The sequence below is a fragment of the Hesperophylax consimilis genome, chromosome 15 (genome assembly GCF_061612785.1).
Source record: "Hesperophylax consimilis isolate HC1 chromosome 15, BYU_Hcon_1.0, whole genome shotgun sequence".
NCBI classification, from domain to species: domain Eukaryota; kingdom Metazoa; phylum Arthropoda; class Insecta; order Trichoptera; family Limnephilidae; genus Hesperophylax; species Hesperophylax consimilis.
Window position 1 is genome coordinate 16,090,451 of NC_142850.1, and position 22,632 is coordinate 16,113,082.

Consider the following 22,632-nt stretch of genomic DNA (forward strand, 5'->3'; position numbering starts at 1 on the left):
GAGGGAGATCAATGACTGTCTGGTGCAATTTGATGGGAGCACTCTCCCCAATAAAGACTCCATTGAAATGCTTGGAGTTACTATATCAGACCAGCTCAAGTATCGGGGATCCATAGAAGCCCGAGTAAATCAGGCCTCCAAAAAGTTAGGCGTCTTGTACAGGGCTAGGAGATTCTTCAACAGTGACCAGCTGCTGACCCTGTACAAGTCTCAAGTCCGCCCAACTATTGAATTTGGGAGCCACCTTTGGGCTGGTGCCCCAAAATACTTGATAAACCTGCTTGAATCTGTGCAAAGGAGAGCGATCCGTCTGATCGACAATCCGTTGTTAACAGACCGATTGCCTTCTCTAATGCATAGACGCAATGTAGGCATGCTGTGTCTGTTCTACAGGTATTTCAATGGAGCCTGCTCCAAGGAGCTAGCAGCATTGATTCCTGATGCACCGGTGCACGTGCGCGAAACTCGACGGACACGAACTGAACACCCGTTCACGGTTGACGTTGGCTTCATGAGAAAGGGCCGTTTTTACGACTCGTTTTTGTGTAAGTCGGCTCGTATGTGGAACGAGCTACCGGCATTTGTTTTTCCTCCCTCCTATAATCCGAGCCTCTTCAAGGCCCGCATTAACAAATCCCTTCCTACAGCCCCTACCTTATTCCGCCTCACAACGCCGCCCAACCGGGTGGTGACATAGTTTCCCTGTCTGTACACTGCACAGGCAGGGACACTCTTGTGAGGTGTCACATAAAAAATAAATAAAAATATTCATAACTTACTAAAAGTTTACCAGGAAACCTGTTCATTCATTCCTTAAAGGCCTGCAATCCCGTTTTTAATAGGATTCCAAAAAATTGATGAGATTCTGAATAAATTAGCAATACTCATTTTTCTCCGTGTACACAATAGTCTGCCATACTTTTGATTGCCAGGAATGCGACACTTTAAAACCTTCCGTAGTTCCACCAGTGGTGATTGTAATAACATAACATTTTTGAAGTGCTGCAATATTCGACAAACATAGAAATTTAATATATTTAAAGTGGCATCACTTTGGAACCTCGACAGAAGCGCGAGTAGCGAATAGCTATGTTTCTGCCCAACGCCAACGTTCACCAATCCCATATTACTATGCAGATGTCGTGGGCTAGTAGTACTGACGGGGCGGGCCGGGAGACCGAGTTGAGAGAAGTTCCACATTTTACTCTCAAGGAGAATGCAGAAGAAATGGCTACACATAGCGCTCCCTTGCATCTCTGCAGAGCCATAAAATGCAGCCTGCACTTCTGCCACTGCCAATTCGCCACTCTTGAGCGTTCAATCATTCTTATTTTATTAGGAAATGTACAAATTTGCAACGAAGATAACAAGTTTGTTTTAGATTATTGAAGTTATTGACATTTTAATATATTTTTTAAAATATATTTGTATTTCTCATGAATAAGAGCAAATGCTTTCGCGCACATGCATTCAATTAACCCACTATGGGCCTTATTAATAAACGTGTTTAAATTTTTACACCATTGAAAAACTACCATTAATCAATGGTAAATAGTAATAAACATCTAGAGGTAGTAAGACTGTAGCATCCCCAATTTGGGTACGTTGTGAAGCTAAAGGTAGTGGGAGGGGAAGGAGACGAGGAAAAGGATACACGAATTACATTAAACAATATAATACAGTAATTAATTAAATAATATAAAATAATAGAAGTATTTGATGTACCCCCATAAATAAGCAGGGCTTGTGTGTGTGGTCACTTAACACGGCTAAAGCAATTTCAACTAAAGTTTCAATTCTGAATGGTGGTCTGAAACCCGGGCGATGCTGCAAGTATCTAGCACTCTGAAACGTAGCGCAAGTATGCTGTTTATTATTTTTAAAGAATCAATTGTGAAATAACACAACTTAATCACATATAATTTACTAATGCATGCCAGGACTTGAACCTGCGACCTCCGGATTGCTAGCCGAGAGCCTTGCCCCTCGACCACGGAGAGGCTATCAAGTATAAAAATTTAGCGGCAAAACTCATGAAAATATGTCGCGCATCAAAGAAGTACATAACCTACAAATTGTCACAAATTCTGCAACTCTGCTACACTAACTTAAATTACGTTTATCCATCAATTTCTATGTTAAAAAATTTATTTTATGTTTATAAATATCTTAATGCAGCAAAAATTTTCAGATAGAATGTGAAATGATTAATCATTGAAGATAATATTAGCAACTTACAACTCACATTTTTTGTTTGTGAGTTAATATTATCTTACAATGTGAGGTTTTACTCAAAAGTTATTTCACTATACAAATATTGAATAAAAAGTTCATATAAAAACTAGTTGTTGTGTGAACAGTAGACCTCGCGTCCTAAAGAGCATGTTTCTAATTTTTCTTATTAGATAATTTAATATTATAATCTCCTCTAATAGCATACGATTTGTAAGTAGATACTTACATACCTACCTGCTTAGGTATAAACCACAAATATTTTACATTTGAAAAAAGTATTAAAAGTAATTTTACAATTTTTTCCAAAGTAACATGATATTTCTACCGTAATATTGTCAGATCGTAGTAGGAGCCACGCTCATGCCAACTCTGGTGGGATAAAAAGGTAGTAACCGACACGGCCACTATTTTAAACCGGAAACGGAACACGCAAACAAATTTACATATAGATGAAATGCCAAACAGTCGATTTTAAACTATGCTCAGTCAACAACTTTAAAGATTATCGTATCAATATACATAGGCACGCGGAGAAAAATGACTATCGGTAATTTATTAAGCATATTTTAAAATTATTGGTAATACCAGTTAAAAACGGATTGCAGGCCTTACGAATGAACTAACAGGTTTCCTGATAAACTTTAAGTAAATTACGAATATATTATTATGATGTCGGAACATGCGTTCATGAAAATCCGAATATATATGTACATTACAACGAAAATTATTTGTATCGTCATAATATATTATCAAGGCAAATCGCCTTGCATTTTGTAGATATATTTTAATAAGCTAAGCGAAGTAAGTGGATAAACGCAACCAATCTCCGTTATATTAAGCCTAGGTTACTTGTCCCAATTAGATAGCATTCTCCAGCAGTCGTTATTGCATAGCGCCATTTAACGCGCCCCTAAATGTCAGGTTAATGTCACACTTTTGTTAGGCCGGCGACCATTTACATAACATTACTCCGTTTCAGGAATTCATTTGCGAGGGACTACAAATTTAATACAAAGATGAGGATTGTTGACATTTGTCGCATCGCATGAGAAGCAAGCGGTAATATAATATAACAATATAAAAGGCAATGGCATGACAACAAAAATCGCCAAGACGCTGAGTTATCTATTTCAAGTTTTAATATTGTTTTGTATTTCTACACCAATGAAGAGAACTAGCTCTCGAGTTTTGTGTACAAGTAAAAAGTAATATCATAGAGTATGATAATACAGGATGTGGTAACAATATGAAATTTAAATATGGTTTGAAATGAAGTTATATTTTTCTTGATTGATTTCTGAAACTGATTCCCAACAACGCTTCGTAATGAATAATGAATAATTAAAAAGTGAAGATAGGTTACTAAGACACCGCGCGTGGTTACACTGAACTAGGTCCAGTGAACATACTTTAGATTTACTGCGTTTATCATCGCACATAAGTTCGTTCGTCAGACAAGCTGTCACCAGCTGCCACAAACACACCGCTCTAGGCTCTTTTTTGTGAAAAAAATACCTTTCTGTGCTTTTGAGGTGCAAAAAACATTCACGAGCCAAAAACAGATCTCATGGAGCTTCTTTCCGTTCGTAAATATACGCAAATCATTTATTATTTCGACAAACACAATTATTCAGAATTTATTTTTTTTAGCTACCCAATAACGGTAAATGTCCAAATAAAATAAAGTGAGATAGATATAAATGTAAGGACAATCTACTGTCATGTCGTCTCATACATCGTTCCGTATTCATCTTCATCTAACATCTCAGTCACACCCGTGATGTAGGATGTAGTAATTCGCCGTAACTTTTAAGTACGTGAACGTTGCACGGTCCTATATCTATTTCCTTTGTTCACACATATTCTTTGACTGTCTATCTTTGTCATGCATAAACTACTTTTGAATTAAGAATTTATTGGAAACATAAATAGTGTTTATTACTTGTCACATTTAGGGTTGATTTTATGATACATTCACGTGTCTATTTGTAGTGTAATGTCAGTGGGGTCTATTGATTAGGTGAACATTTTTAACTAGGTATGTAACTAACCGTCATACAATTTACCAGCATGGGTTTATAGAGAGGAAAGAATTCCATACAACTCAGTATCGGCATACACTCTTAGCTTCATTCACATTCATACTTAGTGTTTTGCTATTATGACGTCTTACCACGTAAACCAAGACCGACTACAATACAGGCCTTGACGCGCGACGGTTATTGAAATCACGTGAACAAGTCAGTGCCATCGAGCAATGACAGTTTGCAAATGGCGGCGATTGTTGTTGATACTCGATGTTACTACTGATTTGCGTGTTTGTTACCGCAAGCAACATTTTAAACATTATTGTGTTCAATTCCTCGGCTGGGTAAGTCCTCCATCACAACACAAGCAACATTTTCAGCTTACTGTGGTGGTAGTAGGAGATTTTCAAATATTTTCAGGTTATTAGTAACCCGGGAATGTTTGTCTTTCTTAAAAAAAAAAAAAAAAAAACAGTCATGTTTATTTAGCGACGGCACTGACATCATAATTTGGCGTTCGCGCGCTCAGGCCTGTACTCTAGTGTTTGATTCACTAGATTGTGTGATATATATTTATCCCTTGACTTATTTTGTACTCGCTAATGTGTAATATTATATTCTCCTGGCGCTCTTTTCACCGTTCATTTAGCCGACTTGTTCAAACCATCTAAGCTTCCCCTTTCTCAATCACGTTTACATCGGCCTTGCATTCTTTCCGGACTTCCACATTTCTAACAATCTAAAAATCTCAGATATTTCTGATTTTCAGAATTATCCTCGAGTTTCGAGAACGGAATCTGAAAAACTTAATTTCATTTTTGTGCACAAAAATAAAATCGCATAAAAAATGTAAAGCTTATAAATAAATGTTTGCCTATTTTAAAGCTATTCTAAAAATTCCAAAAAATGAACATAGATTTCTAAAACAGAATCGCTGTCCTTCGCTCATAATCCGCGGAAGGAAATCTTCAGGTTAACAAAAATACTAATTTCGGTTGTCTGTGCATGCGTTAGTTATGCCTGCGTTGAAGAATAATACAATTCATCGATAAAGTAGGTACCTACATATAAAATTATATTTTAATTGTCTTTTTAAAATTTGGGATTATAATATCCCGTGATTTTTCACAGGTCTGCGCTAGTTTTATATAATACCTAGCTACCGGGCGTGTACCAGTGTACCCAGCGTTGTTGGGGGGTTATCCTTAGGAGATATATAGGTACTATCCAGGACTTTTCTGTAGGCCGTTTTAAGATATATAGAATTGACCGGTCGGTGGCCGAGTTGACATCGCGCTTGGGTCCCACTCAGGTGTAGTGTGTTCAATTCCTCGGCTGGCTAAGTCCTCCATCACAACACAAGCAACATTTTCAGCTTACTGTGGTGGTAGTAGGAGATTTTCAAATATTGTCAGGTTATTCGTAACCCGGGAATATTTGACTTTCTTTAAAAAAAAAATTTTTAATTTTGAAAAATTTAAAAAATAAAAAAAATATGAAAAAATAATAAAAAAAATAGAATTCCGTAGGACATTATTTTGATTTCTAGTATAAGGTTTGGCCAACATCAGCAATGTAAGCGCGCACGAACATATTTTTTACGACTTAATTACAAAATATCGACGTTTCTCTACTTTCTGTAAATATAATACCTATGTATTATATTTATAATACATAGGTATATATATATATATAAACCTTCGGGAAGAAATTCTCTACATGATAGTGAAAACCATATTAAAATCCGAAGCGCACAAACAGACGGATGCGGATTGCGATTTTGTTTTATACTATTTATAGACGTTGAGTCGAACTACTTTATCGAGGAATTTCAGTTGACCTATGTAAACATTTTTAATTTATCTGAGTGTAGTAGTTGTGGGTATGTTGTCAATCCCACAGTAAAATGTGAGTCGCAAGTCGCAAAGCCTGAAATGAAAAGACTTTAAAATGCAAAACGCCGGAAGTAGTTTTCCTTTTGGCTGGTTTTCTGACACAATCGTTCCTCGGTCGACATGCCATATTCCTGTGCCTTGTGCTTGTTGTAGGTATGAATCTGTTTAGTTCTTGAAATATGCCTGAGATGTCCACCAAGCGATTCGTAGAACAGACGCCACAACTTCTCATTTTTAAAGTTGATATTTCGTTTATCATTATTAAAATATTTGTTTAATTTTTTTAGCCTTTTGTACCTGCTTCGTACCTTTCCCGTAATTCGTGACTCGCTTTTCACGTATATAAGCCGCATTATTTATTTATTTCACGCCTATTAAGGCTTTTACATACATATAAAAACTATTTACGAAATTATACATGAAAATAGTGCAGGAAACGACTATTTAAAACAATTGCAGAAAAATAAATATAAAGTCAAAATATCACTGAACTTGATCTACACAGCATGTAGGCACAAAACATAAAAAATCCAAAATATTTTTTTCTGCTTCAGTTGAAAAAATTATTATGTGTTAGTCAAATCAAATTAAATACCTTTATTAAAATATTCCACTACTTGATGAAAAAACTTCAATAGGGTATATGCTTATATATTGAAATTGATGTACTAAGTATATCAATAACATCGTAGTATTTGTTTCCTAGCTGTTGAATCCGTCGCATAGGAGTGTGAAATTGGGACGTTGATATAGAATTGCTACTGGTATGGTAGGTACTGTCTTGTAACCGACCTGCTTGGAGTATGAAAAGAGATTACATATAATAAATCAGGGGTATCAAACATTGAATTAATGATTTTATACAAACAGGTTAAATCGGAAATAATTCTGCGATCAGATAATTTTATTAAATTTAATGAACAAAGTACGTTATCGTAATTTAGATATTCTCTAGGAATGCCCATTTTAAAATTTACATATCTTAGAAATTTATTTTGGATTCTTTCAATCGCATGTGAATGAAATATATTGTAACGTGTATATAATGCAAGAACGTGACTAACGTGCAAGATGTGTATGAATTTAAATAGAATTGCGCAAACACAATTCCGTTTCCTAAAATAAAATGGTATTTTTACTGTTTTTTTTCTCTGGAAATTTAAGAACAAATATTACGATAATGAAGGTATTTTAATTTCATTTTCATGTTAACGAATATATTTTCTATAATGCGGCAAATCTAAAATACATCGGACTGCAGCCAAAATGACATGTTCGTTTATATTCGTGAATTCGGCGGCGTTGACGTCACGACCGACCCCACTAACATTACGCAAAAAAAAAATTAAGTGCGGGGATTAAAAAAAATTTTCATTAACGTGCTTTCTACGCATAGCAGGAAAGTTTAATTTGCGGGAAATGAATTCTGAGATTGAGACGGTTTTATAAGACTTACATAATATATTACTTATCATAATTATTATTTATCATAATTGTAAATAATATAATTGATTAAAAAAAATAATAATAATTTTGGGAAATTGGTTATGTTTTCTTTCATAGATTTTCCTTTTACTAGCCACATCCTCACAATCTTTTTGCTACTAAGTACAGTAGTGTTTTTACTAACACTACAGGACCCTCGACATAGCATCATCTATAGATTTTTTATATAATATCCGCACTTGCGACGTCAATGACTGTAACGTTAAGTGTGTCAGCTGTACTAGGACGTTTACCATCTGTCACAGATAAAATCCTCCCAAGTAGCAAGTGACTGAAAAGTAAAGTGTGTCAAGCTGTACTAGGACGTTTACCTTCTGTCATGAATAAAATCCTCACAAGTTGCAAGTGACTAAAAAGTAAAGTGTGTCAAGCTGTACTAGAACGTTTACTTTCTATCGGGGATAAAATCCTCCTAAATAGCAAGTGACTGAAAAGTAAAGTGGGTCAAGCTGTACTAGGACGTCTACCTTCTGTCACGGATAAAGTCCTACCAAGTAACAGCTTTCAAAGCAAGCTGATTCGGTAAAAAATGACAACCTGGGGGAATTTAAATTCGCACTTGGAAAGCTCGTTATTTTAAGAAGTTACCTGTTTGTAAATGCAATTTCCCGGGGGTTCCGTAATTACTCGCTGACTCATATTCCTTCCTACGCAGTTTCTATTTGTACTCGTACAATACATTTAAAATCAGAAAATTGCTTTATAACTACTGTATTATACACGTGGCTTGCTCTCTTTCACAAACAACATCCTCAACCGTAGCACTCTGGGATATTTTCATAAAAACCTGACCAAACTGATATCTTGCCCGGTGTCATTAACATATAAAAAATAGGTACATCAGTGTTTGCATTTTTAGATTTGTTGGTAACACTGCTGCTGCCTCGGTAAATCACCCCTTTTCGAACCAAATACCTAGCATAAGAAAATATTACAAAAGCAGATTTTTTTTCTTCTATGTTGATCTATTAAAATGATCCTATGTATGTCGCGTTGCTAAACGTGTAACTTTATTCCAAGCGTACAACGAACTAATACCCACTATTAATTCTGTGCCTACCTATAGAGCTGAAATTTGATAATAAAATAAGCCAATGTTCTTGCCAGGACCGACCCTGTTTTTTCATAACAATTTATAACATGGATTTTGACTGATACTCCAAAAATTTGATACTGAAAACAAGTTAATAGAAGTTGCTGATATTTTTCATAAGAATGGTATTGATGGTGAATTGTTGGAAGCAGATATTTATATAACGTAAGTTGACAACGATTGTCAAATAACAAATTATTTACTTAAGACTTGTTTTGTATCTAACATAAGGAGGGTTGGATTTCGTTATAAAATGAGAATTTTTACCGAGGCATACTTTCTATAGGTGGGAATCCCGGCAAAGAAACTCTGAAGCACTTAATATTATTATATTAATTTTGAATGCATTAGTTGATTAACAAACCATTTTATTCCAAATTAACATTAGCATTTTCCGTATAAATGCTTGCCACACAATAATTTCACTCTTGTCCAGGCCGTCGCCCAATGCCCTCAAGCCACCGTAGTACGTAGTAAACACGTTTACCATTTTCTTTTATATTATTAATTTGATATCATATAATTTATTTAAATGTATGCTTTTTTATGAAGACATTTTTTTATTACAGTCACCGCAGCTATTATCATATACCGTGAACGTCAATAAATTATAACACTATAGAGTGCTCTAATAATAATAAGACATTTTTAATTACCCGATTAAACACTTAAACATAAAAACACACAAAAATTCCACCATTAGTAATTAACAAAACAGCGATGATGTAGGCGACTATTATATATTTTACCCTATCTTGTTTGTCATTTAATTTATTGTTTAATTTAATATAACTAACAAAAAAAAACATCTTTATTTTTTACCAATAATTTTAGAACTTAACTACAAACATTTTTATTTTAAAAAATACGTATAAAATATAAAACAATGGTAAGAAAACACTGGCTATATGCAGGTACAACCAAAATTTGGTATTTAAATAAGAAAGGAAACATACTTATTAAATACAACATCAAGCAAGTTATAGCGAAAGTTGCGGTACAATAATGTAATAATGCTGTGAAGAAGGGAAGCATAATTTAATGATTCAATTTTTTTTAAATGCAATAACAATTAAGGCGATGCACTACGTCGTGTAATATTTTAAATTGAGCCGCTATCGATAACAACCCTTACGTAGATGGCGATAAGGTTTAAATTCCCGCTTAACACCATCCGCCTGTTTTGATTTATGCAAGAAAAAAACATGGCCAAAAAGTGCCTTTTATTTTATTTTGCGGATGTTCTGGTTTAAATATTGAATTTTTTTTCGATCATTTTATAAATAACTTAATTTGCCACATTATACAATAAAATCATAACCGAAAATGGGTTCTTAAGTAGGAGATTTTGAACTTTAAAGCAGTTTTCATAGGACGTATACGTTACTTTTTTTCTGGGCTTATAAAAAGACTAATCTAATAAATACTCGATTATTTCAAAGGCCAAGATGTATTCTACTCGCAGTATTTAATTAAAGCGTTTGAAACATTTCTAGGCTACCAAATTTTCAAACCAAAAACACATGATTTGCATTACTACGTATGGCATCGCCTTAAGTACGTAATGTAAATTTATGGTAATACTGTAGTCAAAAATGAACCATGAAAGTTTGCAAAGAATGTTTAGGAATAGTGTTTCAATATTTTAATCATCTGTATAAAACAAGTCGCTTTCCGTGTTTGTCTGTTTGTGCGCTTAGTTCTTTCAAACTACGCAACGAATTTTGATATGGTTTTCACTATCATTTATAGAAAATCTTCCAGAAGGTTTACATACATAATACATGTACATTATAATTGTAGAAGGTAGAGAAAAGTCGATGTTTTGTAAACAAGTCGTATATTTTGGGGCGCTTACATTGCCAACGCTGGCTAAACCTTATGAGATGCACTAAAATGATATACTACGGAATTGTATATTTTAAAAGGGCCTACACACAGACATAGGAATTAATAGACGAGAAGATAATGGCGAGCGGTAAAATCAACTGTTGAAGAACGAAGGGGGTTAAGCTGACTGTGATTCGTCAATAAATCAATCTGACAGTAAATAGGCATCTCGCATTATAATATCACCATTTAGTTCTTAAAAGTAAAATCTGCTTTCGAATGAATAGACATTTTTACATGGGAGCGCAAATTACTCGCCACGTTATGAACTAATTTGCGAAGTCCAAATTCGGCAAAGTAAATTTCTTCTGTTTGCAGAGTCGTAGTTAGTTTCAGAGTATTTAGTTAACACTTTTACAAATGTTTCATAATTTACTTACCCCAGTAAACAACGATGAGCACACTTGAGAATCGCTACATTGTGATGTGATAGTATATGTTTCTTAAACTGATCCATATAATACGGTGTGAATAAGCTTAAAATAGAGTAAAATAATGCTTATATATGGAATGTAATACGACAATTGGGTTTATTCTCTTTTTCAAATCTATTTTTACAAGTTTTCATAGTACAAGTCAACATTTTGCCGTGTTATTTCGTAAAATGAACCGATGATGCCTCGACCATAGTTCGCACAAGAATGATGACGTCACGTTTTCAAATTTCACTTGAGGCCATACGCGAGCCCAGCCGGCTCCAATGGAACCGGTATGGGGAGTGGGGATAATACGCTTTTAATCACTTAGGGCAGGTCTACTAATATTCATATGTCTATGGGCCTACAGAAAAGTCCGCGACGATATATTTCTATCTCACAAGGATAACCCCATCAACGCCGGGTACACGTCAGCTAGTTTAGTCATAATTTTAATTCTTTTACACAGTGTATATTTTATTAGGTATTTGTTTTGGTAGAAGATTAAATGTAAAAGGGCCAATAAAACTGCCGTTACTCTAAACATTCACGTATGTAAATTTTGGGCGTCATGCCTGTTTTAATTTAAATTAAAATAAAATACGTTATTTGCATAGTTAAACTTTTAACCCAGGGTGTAGTTTTCATTTCCTCATTTATTTCGGGTAGAGGTCGTCCAAGTTTATGCGAAGAGCTTTACGTGAGGCTGCATGTGAAAACTTTGGGAGAATAACAGCTTTATTCACATGGAGTTTGTCACGAATTTCAAACACGCCATTTTGACACATCTTGTGAAGATTCAAAACAAAGATTCAAGTTCCGATAAGAAGTAAAATAGTTTGGAATTGGAATTTGTGGAAGTGTTGCCAGTAGTGTCTGAACAATTTCCCCGTGAGTGCAACAAATATTGTGTTCGGCACCTACCCATACCCATCCCGTCCCCATTTCCTCTCTCTCACTCTTTAACATTGATTACAAAACGGTAGAGGATGCTGAACATTAAGGTAATAATAAATTACCGTAACAATCGTCACATATTTAAATGTCGGGAATATTTTCATTGCAATATCAAGTTACACGTATTAAATTTGGTTGTCGTTGCATGAAATTGTATTCCTGCGTAAAACGTATAATTATTGTATTAATTAATAATTCTTTATTTAAAATGTGCATTTCTTTTGTGTACATGTTTGATATATGTCGTAATTTATCGAATTTACTTACTTTCGAGAGGTAAATTACTTACTTTCGAGAGGTAAATTACTTCTTTCTAAAAGGAATTAATCTTAAGGCAAATATTTTTTTTAATAATTTTCAGCTTCACCAATCATACTATTATAAAATCCAGAGATTTTTCACGAGTCTGCGCTAGTATAATGTAATATAAACACTCTCTTTATACATTAAGTCGAAATTCTTACGACAAAAGTAAAGAAGGCGTCTACAAAAATATGCGACGCGCGGTCCCAGTGTATTGGACGGACCTACGGTCGAATTTTCCCTAGCAAATAGTCCAAAATAAAATGGAATTCTGAACGAAGTGAATGAGGCTTCTACAAAAATATTCAGCCTAGAAAATTGATTTTTCCGCGAGAGTTATTTCAATTCATTCTGATAAACATATTAAATTTACTAAAATCTCAGATGTTTCTGACTGAAACCTCCGGGAGTTACTAATCATTGTCAAAAAAAATAAAATCTGGTGCTTACCGCAAATTTTACAGTTACAAAACTTATTTTATAATATTTCCAATAAGTTTTACTTAAAATATTTTGATGATGGCGTACTGTTTTTATTCGGTTGGTTCGGTGCTTTGATGCGTCACAGAATAGCCGGGACGAGTCAGCGCTACCAGAGATCGGACAAAACTCTTGTCCAGGCCGTTGCCCAGTGGCAGGGAGCGCCTCTACACCAGAGGTGGAGAATTTCACTCAAGCCACCATAAAGTCCTAATGTGCTCATCAATGTATTCATTTTTTTATTATTATTTTGATTTATTTCTATATTGATTTTGTGTATGTATTAACTTAAATGTAAACTTTTATGGCAGGCAGAGCATTGCACACACCGCTCTGTCCAGCTGAAATAAACATTATAATTATAATTATTAATCTCAAATATAAATAACTTTCATCCGTGGATATCGGTCTGAAATAAAGATAGTCACGAATTCGTCGGTATTAAAATGTAAGCCTCTAGCAAATTCATGTTATTTTAGTTTTATGTCGCCTTAAACGTCAAAATATCATACAACGTTCGACTGCGCAACTGTAGAAGGTTTTTTTAATCATTCGATGCGATATCATACCAAATAAATAACACAAGAATAATCGAGTCTAATAAGAAAACCTTAAATGTAAAGCAGAAATCTGATCGTGAAATTAGAAAAGATCTTTCAGTCTGCAATTTGTAGTTCAAATGAACTATTTCATCGAGCAACTGATTTCCATCATGAAATACGAAGTTTTTTCGAAATCTGTTTGATTGTCAGAAAAATTAACAAGGCTGCATATTTTTTGACAGATTAAGGGAAACCGGGAGGAACTAGGATTTTAGGATATACGAATATTAGTTAATTATTTTCTCCTAACTTTTTTGATCGAAACCACCACCCTTCAAGTAGTTTCAGAAGGGGTAGACCGGCTCGCCTATTGTGGCCAGTGTGTCCAGTTCGGGCGATAGAGATTTTACGTGGTGTCATTGTGTATTACGGGACATGTCCTGGGGGAGAAAACTACACGCTAACCAATACAAATAGTTTCAACTAAATTTCACATGGATTCAATTGGAATTGTTCGACCCAGAGTGTGCAATCTTCCCCGGGCTAAAGAAATTGAATCGATTTAAAAATAATGTCCACTCGGAAGCAGAATGTTGTAACGTTGGTCATAGTAAGGGTAACCCATGCTACAGATATTATGTATCGGAAAGAAAAGGTTAACAGTAATTTAAATCATGTGTTTTCTTTTTCACTTTTATTCGTAAGCATTATTAGGGAACATTTCCACTGTTGGAGCTTCTCTAAATAGTATAAAACGAAGTCACTATCCGCGTCTGTCAGTTTGTGCGCTTAGTTCTTCTAAACTACGCAACGGATTTTGATATGGTTTTCACTATCACGTAGAAAATTCCGGAGCGTTTTTATATACACAATACATGCATACATTATATAGAAAGTAGAGAAAAGTCTTAAAGCTATAAATAGAAGAAAATTTATTTATTTATTATTATAATCTTGATTTTTTTTTCAATATAAAATTAAAAATACAATAGAGATGAACATTTAAATAGCCCAACATCAAAAAAAAAATTAAAATATGGCTGAGGAAATCGAAAATATAATGAAGTAACACCAACACAACAACCTACAGTCAACAATCAAGAAGATGAAGTCTGCATTTATGTAGATGAGGTTTACAAGCATGAAGATGAGGTCTACAAGCATGAAGATGAGGTCTACAAGCATGAAGATGAAGAAATTAACAAACACAGTTAACAAACATGAAGAAGAGGAAATCATAAAAAATATGAAGGAACACCAACAAAACAATCTACAGTCAACAATCATGTAAATGAGTTCTACAAACATGAATATGAGGAAATCATAAAAAATATGATTTAACACCAACACAACACCCAACATTCAGCCTCGGAACGGGAATCCCCGGTGAGGACTCTGAATATAATATTAAACTATGTATCTTTAATAAATATACGTATATTATGAGGAACGATAAAAACAAGGTTACCCAAATGAAATTCCAATTGAAGATTGGAGGAAGACAAAGCAGAGTAATACGACGCATTTCATGGTTTCCTAATCTACGTGTGCAGTTTCGCCCTAGTGATATACAACCTCCAATAGAATAGTGCGTAAGTGAATAAGGTGGCTACGGCAATTTAAAAAAAATTGTTGGATAGGTATAGGTAGGTATCTAAATATAATAATACACGTTTTGTTTCTGGAATAAGCCCAGTGGTATTGATCAAAAAAATTAACGGTCAGTGGAGCCGTTAGGGGTCTGGAATGGTTAGTCCCAACACAATTTAAATGGCCGCACGTGGTTAGAAACAAGTTCGTAATTAACCCTCGAATTGCTTCCTATATTCGAATTGGACCCCAATAAATATCTGACAACGACAATAGAAATTCAGAGAACATTGTTACATTTGGCAATAAAGACATTGAAAAAGAGATAAGTGAAGAAACCACAATCTCATTTGTTGCTAGACTAATGTCGGACTCGAAGTGTCTAAACTGGTACAGGTCAGGGCGCGAAGGATTATAAAGTGTCACATGATCAATTCAGTGCCATCAAGTAACGATAATTTTGCAAATGGCAGCGATCGTTGTTGTTGCTCGTTATTTCTACTGATTTGTGTATTGTTTTACCTCAAGCGTATAAAATAAGGAGAGTGATTAGACTATTTTAAACAGTGAAGTTTAATTAGCGACAGTACTGTTCGTAACTCGGCGATCGCTCGCCCAGGCCTGTAGGTAGTCTAGTCTCTACCTTTGCTAAACTGCACATTCCGTCATCATTGGTCAATGTTTAGCGTTAGCTGAAATCGTATCGATACCAATGACGGATAATGGAAACATGGATGCTCCATCTTTACGATGCGTGGGGCGGCCATTTTGGACGCTTTCCCGCATTCATATTCGAATACTAACTAATCTCTGCGCATTCAACAAATATTTTATTAGGTAAATAATCCACGTATAACCAATAAACTACTAACGTCCTTTATGTGATCAGAGTGATTTATTTTCTATCAAAATCATTAAAAATCACGGTTTCGGTTCTCCATGGACTCAATTGGATGAAATTCGATTGAGAAATTTAAAGATTTAAAAGACAAAACATCTTAAATGTTGTTTTGTCTTTGTACACACCACCATTTAATCCAAATAATCGACATGTTTCAAAAGGAATGGTTTCTTCTTCAGGATAATAAAAAATAACAAATATAAGAATAGACAAACAAGTACAGACAAATAAGTACCTATAGAAAAGTATTACAATGAGCGGTGATCAATTAGTTATTATTAACAAATAGTATAATGATTATAAAATAGGGAATTATTGCATTTAGTGTATTACAAAAAACATATTTATAAATTAAAATAACAGTTTCAAGGAGTAACTAAAAATTTCTAAATAACTAATATGTATAAAACTAAAGTATATCAATATACTCGTAGATATTCATATGAAAATAAATTTAAGAAACGACTATTAAAAAAAATATGTTTTTAGTAATATTTAATTGACTATTAACACTTATCTAATTTCAATAATTTTAAAGTTATCGAATTGAAAACCCATTATTTTCGAATATAAAAATTTGAACCATTTATTTATATCGAAATAATGATTTGTTTTATTTTTTAACATGTGGATTATTTTGATTAAATAGTGGTGTATACAAGTTATTTATTTTATTTAAATGACGCCACAAAGTGTATTTGTAATTATTGAAGTTGTTATTATCGCTTACGACTACATTGTTGGGCTTCACTTATACAGTTTAGAAATCCAATGTGTTGGGTCATATAAATCAGAATGGATGTTAAATTTGAATTCACTGCCGTCTTAATAATTGAATGTGAATAATTGGGTATATTTATGCCCGCCCCCCGCCGGTCTGCGAGGGGGAAAATACCTAGCCCTTAAATTTGATTACGTGAGAGAAATATCACCGGAGAGGGTTTCGAAAGGGTGTCGAGATTATTCTGTGCTTTGAAAAAGCAATGAATTTTTTGGAGGTTTGATATTATTCCTACATTCAAAAACCACTTTGATTCCTAATTATTTTATTCGATAGTTCAATTTTATTATACTACCTAATTAAATTATCGAACGACAAAAAACACGGTTTTTCTATTTTAAATTGACTTTTAAAACATTAAAAAAAATGCTTTGACTGAGGATTGCACCTTCCTACCCAGGAAATAGAGTCCACAACTCTACAAACCGAGCCAAATCTCGATTGGATAAGACCGATATTTACTTGTATTAACTGCTGTAATATCATCGAATTTCAGAGAAATGCGTGTGTGTGCACTTGTATGTACGTGATAGCCACCAAAAGTTGACAGAATGCATTGGCATCAACAACTAGCGTATATATCTGTCGAGTTTGAACTCGATCGGATGTCGGGAAGTGGGTTAATTTCCACTTCCAGAATATTAAATCACGTAAACAAAAGTGAAATTCAAATAGATATATTTAATAAAATGCTTTTTTTCAGCATTAGTGGACAGATTGTTTTTAAAACATCAAAAATACGCTTTTACATAAATTATTACATCTAAAAATACAAAGCGTATTTATGACGTATTAAAAAAAACAATATGTAACTCTTAAAAATCAACTTTTAGCCCCTGAACAATTAGGTTATTGACACAAGGGTGGTATTTTCGCGTTGAGGACGTTATGTTATGCCTACACATATACTAATAAACAGATACTTATATAAAAAATAACAAAGTTAAATTTAAAAAACACGATTTTAAATATTTGTGCGAAATCGGAGGTAAAGTTGAGATCACTGCTATCATAAAATGAAGCAAAGATTTGTTTTAAACTTTAATAAAATACGAAAGAACTAGTAGGATTGGGGAGTAGGATAAGGAGAAATAAGGTAGATTTAGTGTGTTAAAATGTGTAATTTAGTATTAGAGAGAAATACAGGCATTAGAAAACATTATTTACAAAATGGAGACAAGGAAGAAAATGTCAGTAGGTATGTTAAATGTTTGGAGTGACAAGGATGTTTATGAATGCAAACATTCAGGAAGACATGACCACCACCATGTAGGACATACTGAAACACAATACAAACATTATTACGTCGATAAGCAATCAGTTATACTACTGTTTCACAGAATTTGAACAATTCATCAAATTTCAAGGTTATTATTTGTTATTATTCAGGTTTTATGAAATTCCTATTCAAGTTCTGTTATTATCCAAGTATTGTGAAACAACCGGCCCATGATGAAATAATAATAGAACTGGAATAGAACTATCTATTATGATGATTTTTTCAAATCCTGTGAAACAATCCGTCCTAAGGCCTAGTTCTTTCGCAGAAATTCACGTGTGACAGTCATCAAATGGCCGTTCAGCGCCGTTCTGTTTTTTGACATTTAAAAGGTTCCCGTTAAATGCCGACTCAGTCCGTTTCAGCTGTTGAACAAATTGTGATCAGCAGAAGAGGCCAACTATCGTGTTGTTAGGAGGATAATCATGGGAGAGTACAGCACGATAAACATTATGATAGTCAATGACTCGATGGTTATATCAGGGTTGTGCAGTCGTCATTATATTGCAAAAATCATTTAATATAACAAAGGACTTGTTTCTGAAACCAGAAAATTATGTAAATTGGAGAGATTTCTACCTGAATCTGGAGACTTGAATCTATCCTCTGAGAATCTTGAAAGCGGCGTCAAGGACTTCTCAGAAGATCTCCTGGATGATGCACCTTCAGAAGCTGCGTCCTTCTCAGGTGTTCCTTCGAGGGTCATAGGGATAATGCGTTCTTTGGGGGCCAACTCTTTCGGCACAGACTTTTGCGTTTCGTACAACTTCGCGGCGGGTTCGTTGACAATCGGAAAAACTGAAACTGAAGCATTCGGACTATCCACTTTAGAAACCGGAGTAAAGTGGATCTTCTCGACCATAACTTTGGTGGTTACCGGCGTTACTAGAACTTTCTCGACTACGATCTTTGAAGTTGCGGGGGTTACGCGCGTCTTTTCGGGTTCGTTCGTTTTCGCGATCGCGCGGTCTCTCGCGGCGGGGTCCAGAGACTGGAGTTGGGGTCGACCCGCCTCCTCGGCACGGCGCGCCGTCTCGCGGTTGTCGGGAGTGAGCTCACCGCGCGCGCGTACGTATGCCCAGTCCTCGCGCAACTTTGCGATTTTCTCGTGCAACTCGGCGGACACGGTCTGCTTGGCCCCCTCGCACTCCTTCTCGATGTTTGTGAAGTTTTCCAGCACCTCGTTCACGTCGGTCTCGCGGTCTCGCACTTGTAGCTGAAAGAGACAATAACAACGTTATTTTATATTCTAGGTTCCCGCTTAGTGCATGTTGTGAATGGTTCTTGATAAATAATAACACCTTCTTCATAACATAACAATTTGTCTTTGTTTAGACTACAAATTCATAATTGGGAACGAGTGTTCATGTAGTATTAGTTAAAAGCGAATGTTTTATGAGGACGGCAGAACACGTGTTCATACAAATATTGATATTGACGTACTGATATTACGCATTCAGTCATGATATTTTTTAGGAAAAGAACACGCGTTATCGATATATTCTGAATGAATAATATTTTATCAGGAAATCGGCAAGCTATCACTTTTTTAATAGGATCTCTGTCATTAGAAATCTAACAGCTTGCGCGCCTCGGTTCTGAACTGAAGGGGCGAACCCGTATACTAGAACCATCTCTTGGAGAAGTCTATACACTCTAAGAGCTACTAGCACTAGAGCCATCAATGCCACGTAGCTTGAACTATCATAAAATATAAGTGCTTCGCAGCCTGTAAGTAATCAAAAATTAAATAATTTTTTATCAAACACGGATCAAATTTTAAAATAAGGTTAGGTTAGGTTTGAATGCATGTGAATGTATCCAGTTTTACTTTTACCATGATGTTGTCGATGACCTTCTTCTTGTCGTTGGGCGGCAGCTCCTTGGAGATGTTGATCCTAGTTTTGGTCTCCATGACCCACGAGATGACGGAGTCCAGCCGAGCGCCATACTTGTTCAGGGCGGCCAGTTTGGAGTTGATGTACTCCTTGTGGCCGGATAGGTTCGTAGAGGCCTGGGGGTTAGCGAGATTATAGATGGTACCGTAATATGGGTGGACTTTTGAATCGGGGTGTGACTTTGAGCTTCGCGGATATCAGCATAATTCTCACTACCACTCAAAAATTACTCGCTTCTTTTTAAGGTTTTTTTTCGGGCAACGATAATAATTGGTTGGTTTCTTGGTCAAATTAGTTTAGTTTCTAGTTGTATTCAAATTGTGATTTTTTTTAGATATTTTCAGAGAGCGAATCTCGTAAATACATTTTATAAATTCCTCGGCGATTATAACAGTTTCGTGTCACTTGTGATGTATCTTCTATTGATACATATACACGGTGTCCGGAAACTCGTAGTACAAGCGGGAAACTGGAGAACCTACACCACATGGGGAACCAAAAAAAACATAAAGTTTTTTGATTTGAGCATTTTCACAAAAAAAAAAAAAAAGACCAAAAAAATATATTTTTCGGCTATTTTAGGGTTAAAGTTTTTTCTGGTGTTTAGGGTTGAACAACAGATGTTTTAACCCTGCAGAGCAGAAATATTTTATGATTACACCGGGTTAAATGAAGGGTGATTTCAAAATAATGCTTCAAATCCGAGTTTCTTCATTTGTTTAACTTTCAAATAGTTTTAATTAGTTGGGTACTTTGATCTTCAGTAATAATTTATAAGAATTTGATTAAAAAAAAAAAAAAAAAAAAAAAAATCAACTTCAAACTCGATTTACTCGATAACGAAAGCTCAAATAAAAAAAAAATATACTACAAAATCGACTCCAAATGTGATGTAGATTCACCAGTTTCCCGCTTGTACTACGAGTTTCTGGACACCCTGTATATAAGCCAATCCCAAAACACCATGCATATTTTTGACTCTCCAAACACACACACTTTTTTTTAACATTCGATAAATATAAAATATTTTTTCCGATACTTATGATATTATAAAAAGATAGTTAGTTTCAGTCACCCCATTTTACGATACTTTAAATTCAAATTAAAGCCGTATTACTTATAGAATCTCTGTGACCTCTCCCTCGTTCTCACATATAATAAAGGGGTTACAACATAACTCTCAATGGCAGGACTTACTCGTATCAGCACCCAAATATTGTAAAGTAAGATTTACAATTAGTATTTTTATGTAAATATCGTACAAGAGTCACAACTGCTTGGAGCCAGTGGAACTGGGCTGACGGAAATGGGAAAGGGAATGAGATGAGGAAAGGGTAGGTTTGGAAGTACCTACTCGGATATATGTGAAATAATCCATTTTAAATTTTGTAAAATGCTTTTGTCCACTTCGGGTTTCTGAGGAATCTGGAGCCAAGGAGCTTACGGCTCTTCCAAACATGTGAAAAACGCTATACTAGATGTCTTCACACAAAATGATATATTTAAATAATTTAAAACTTTTTCCGCTTCTAATTTAATTTTGTTTTTTGATCGTTACATACCGGTTTCAGCCTATTATGGTTATCTTCCGACTGGTACTTTATAATTCCTTAAACTAAGGTTTATATTAGACGTGGGAAAAATTGAATAAACGAATTAAATTAGTAAATTCAATCTTGTGACACACTAGATCCGATTCTTAATTTCAAAGGAATTGATTCTTCATTCCTTACCTCTGGCATTGCATCCTACGATTTTTAACGTTACCATAAATTTTTCAATTATTTCAATGAATAATGTATTTCATAAAAAAGACTGGGACGGATATACGAAGAGTGCGATAATATTATGATGATAATATATTAACTCCACGCGCACGTTATATGCACACGTTATAACACAAATTGCAATTAGTAAAAATCCCTCCTCTTTTTGTGAATTAAAGGACGAATAAAACGAATCAATTCACAAGGCCAGGGGAATCAGACTGAATCGATTCACTACTGTGAATAAATCTGTCCATGTCTAGTTTTCATACACACATTTGGGGGATTAACGGGGGTGATATGCAATCATTTTATTACAATTATATGGATTTTCCCATCTCCGTTGCTATATCGTGTTATCACAAATTCAAATGTCGTTACTAACAAAATCTTAAATATTAGGCATGGCGAAAGTGATTCAGTTTGGATAATTAACAAATCGTCACTACGAGGTGTTCAAGATACCACACGGCAGAACAGATGTTCTAGCACAACATAGAATAACAAGTGCTGTTGAATGAAATTTCAAAAATTACTTCTTTAAATAACCTCAAAACTTTTTTGCACTCATACCTATCTCCCCAAATATTAAGAATGTTAAATTAAGAAGTCTTGCAGGTACTGTAAATGGGTGATTAATCTGTCATGTAATAAAAATAATATTAAATATAAATACCTTTTCCATTTGTGCTTGAACGCTGGTCACTTGCTCGTTCTTTGGAAGTTGCTTACTCTTCCGTAACACTTCCATGTCCTTAAGTTTAGAGGACAGTTCTTCCTCGCGGGCCTGTTGAAAAATGCACAGTAATAAAATAGGCAATGTGGTCAAAAACTCAAAACACTTTTTATACAAAACGCTAATACAAAATGTAATCTTGTTTTTATTTTATATGCCCACAATTTGTTTTATTTCTAGGTACAATAAAATAATAACTTAAATATATTACCCACGCACAGGCTGCGCCTTAGTGGGTTCCCACTATTCTTATTGATTTATAAAATACTGTATGTAATTAATGTAAAAATTGGGAAAAATAAAGGAATTAAAAAAAAAAATTAAAAAAAATCCAAGC

General features: G+C 34.7%; 1 protein-coding gene across 8 annotated transcripts in view; it reads right to left on the reverse strand.

Annotated features, from left to right (window-relative positions):
- Dys (Dystrophin) overlaps positions 1-22,632 on the reverse strand; it is a 1,264,777-nt gene that overhangs the window by 1,093,916 nt on the left and 148,229 nt on the right. For all 8 annotated transcript variants that reach the window (XM_089640243.1, XM_089640244.1, XM_089640239.1 and 5 more), the window contains 3 exons: positions 22,236-22,346; positions 19,733-19,909; positions 18,475-19,111 (listed from right to left, as the gene is read on the reverse strand). In XM_089640243.1, the coding sequence (XP_089496369.1) occupies positions 18,475-19,111; positions 19,733-19,909; positions 22,236-22,346 (925 nt within the window). The remainder of the gene's footprint in view (positions 1-18,474; positions 19,112-19,732; positions 19,910-22,235; positions 22,347-22,632) is intronic.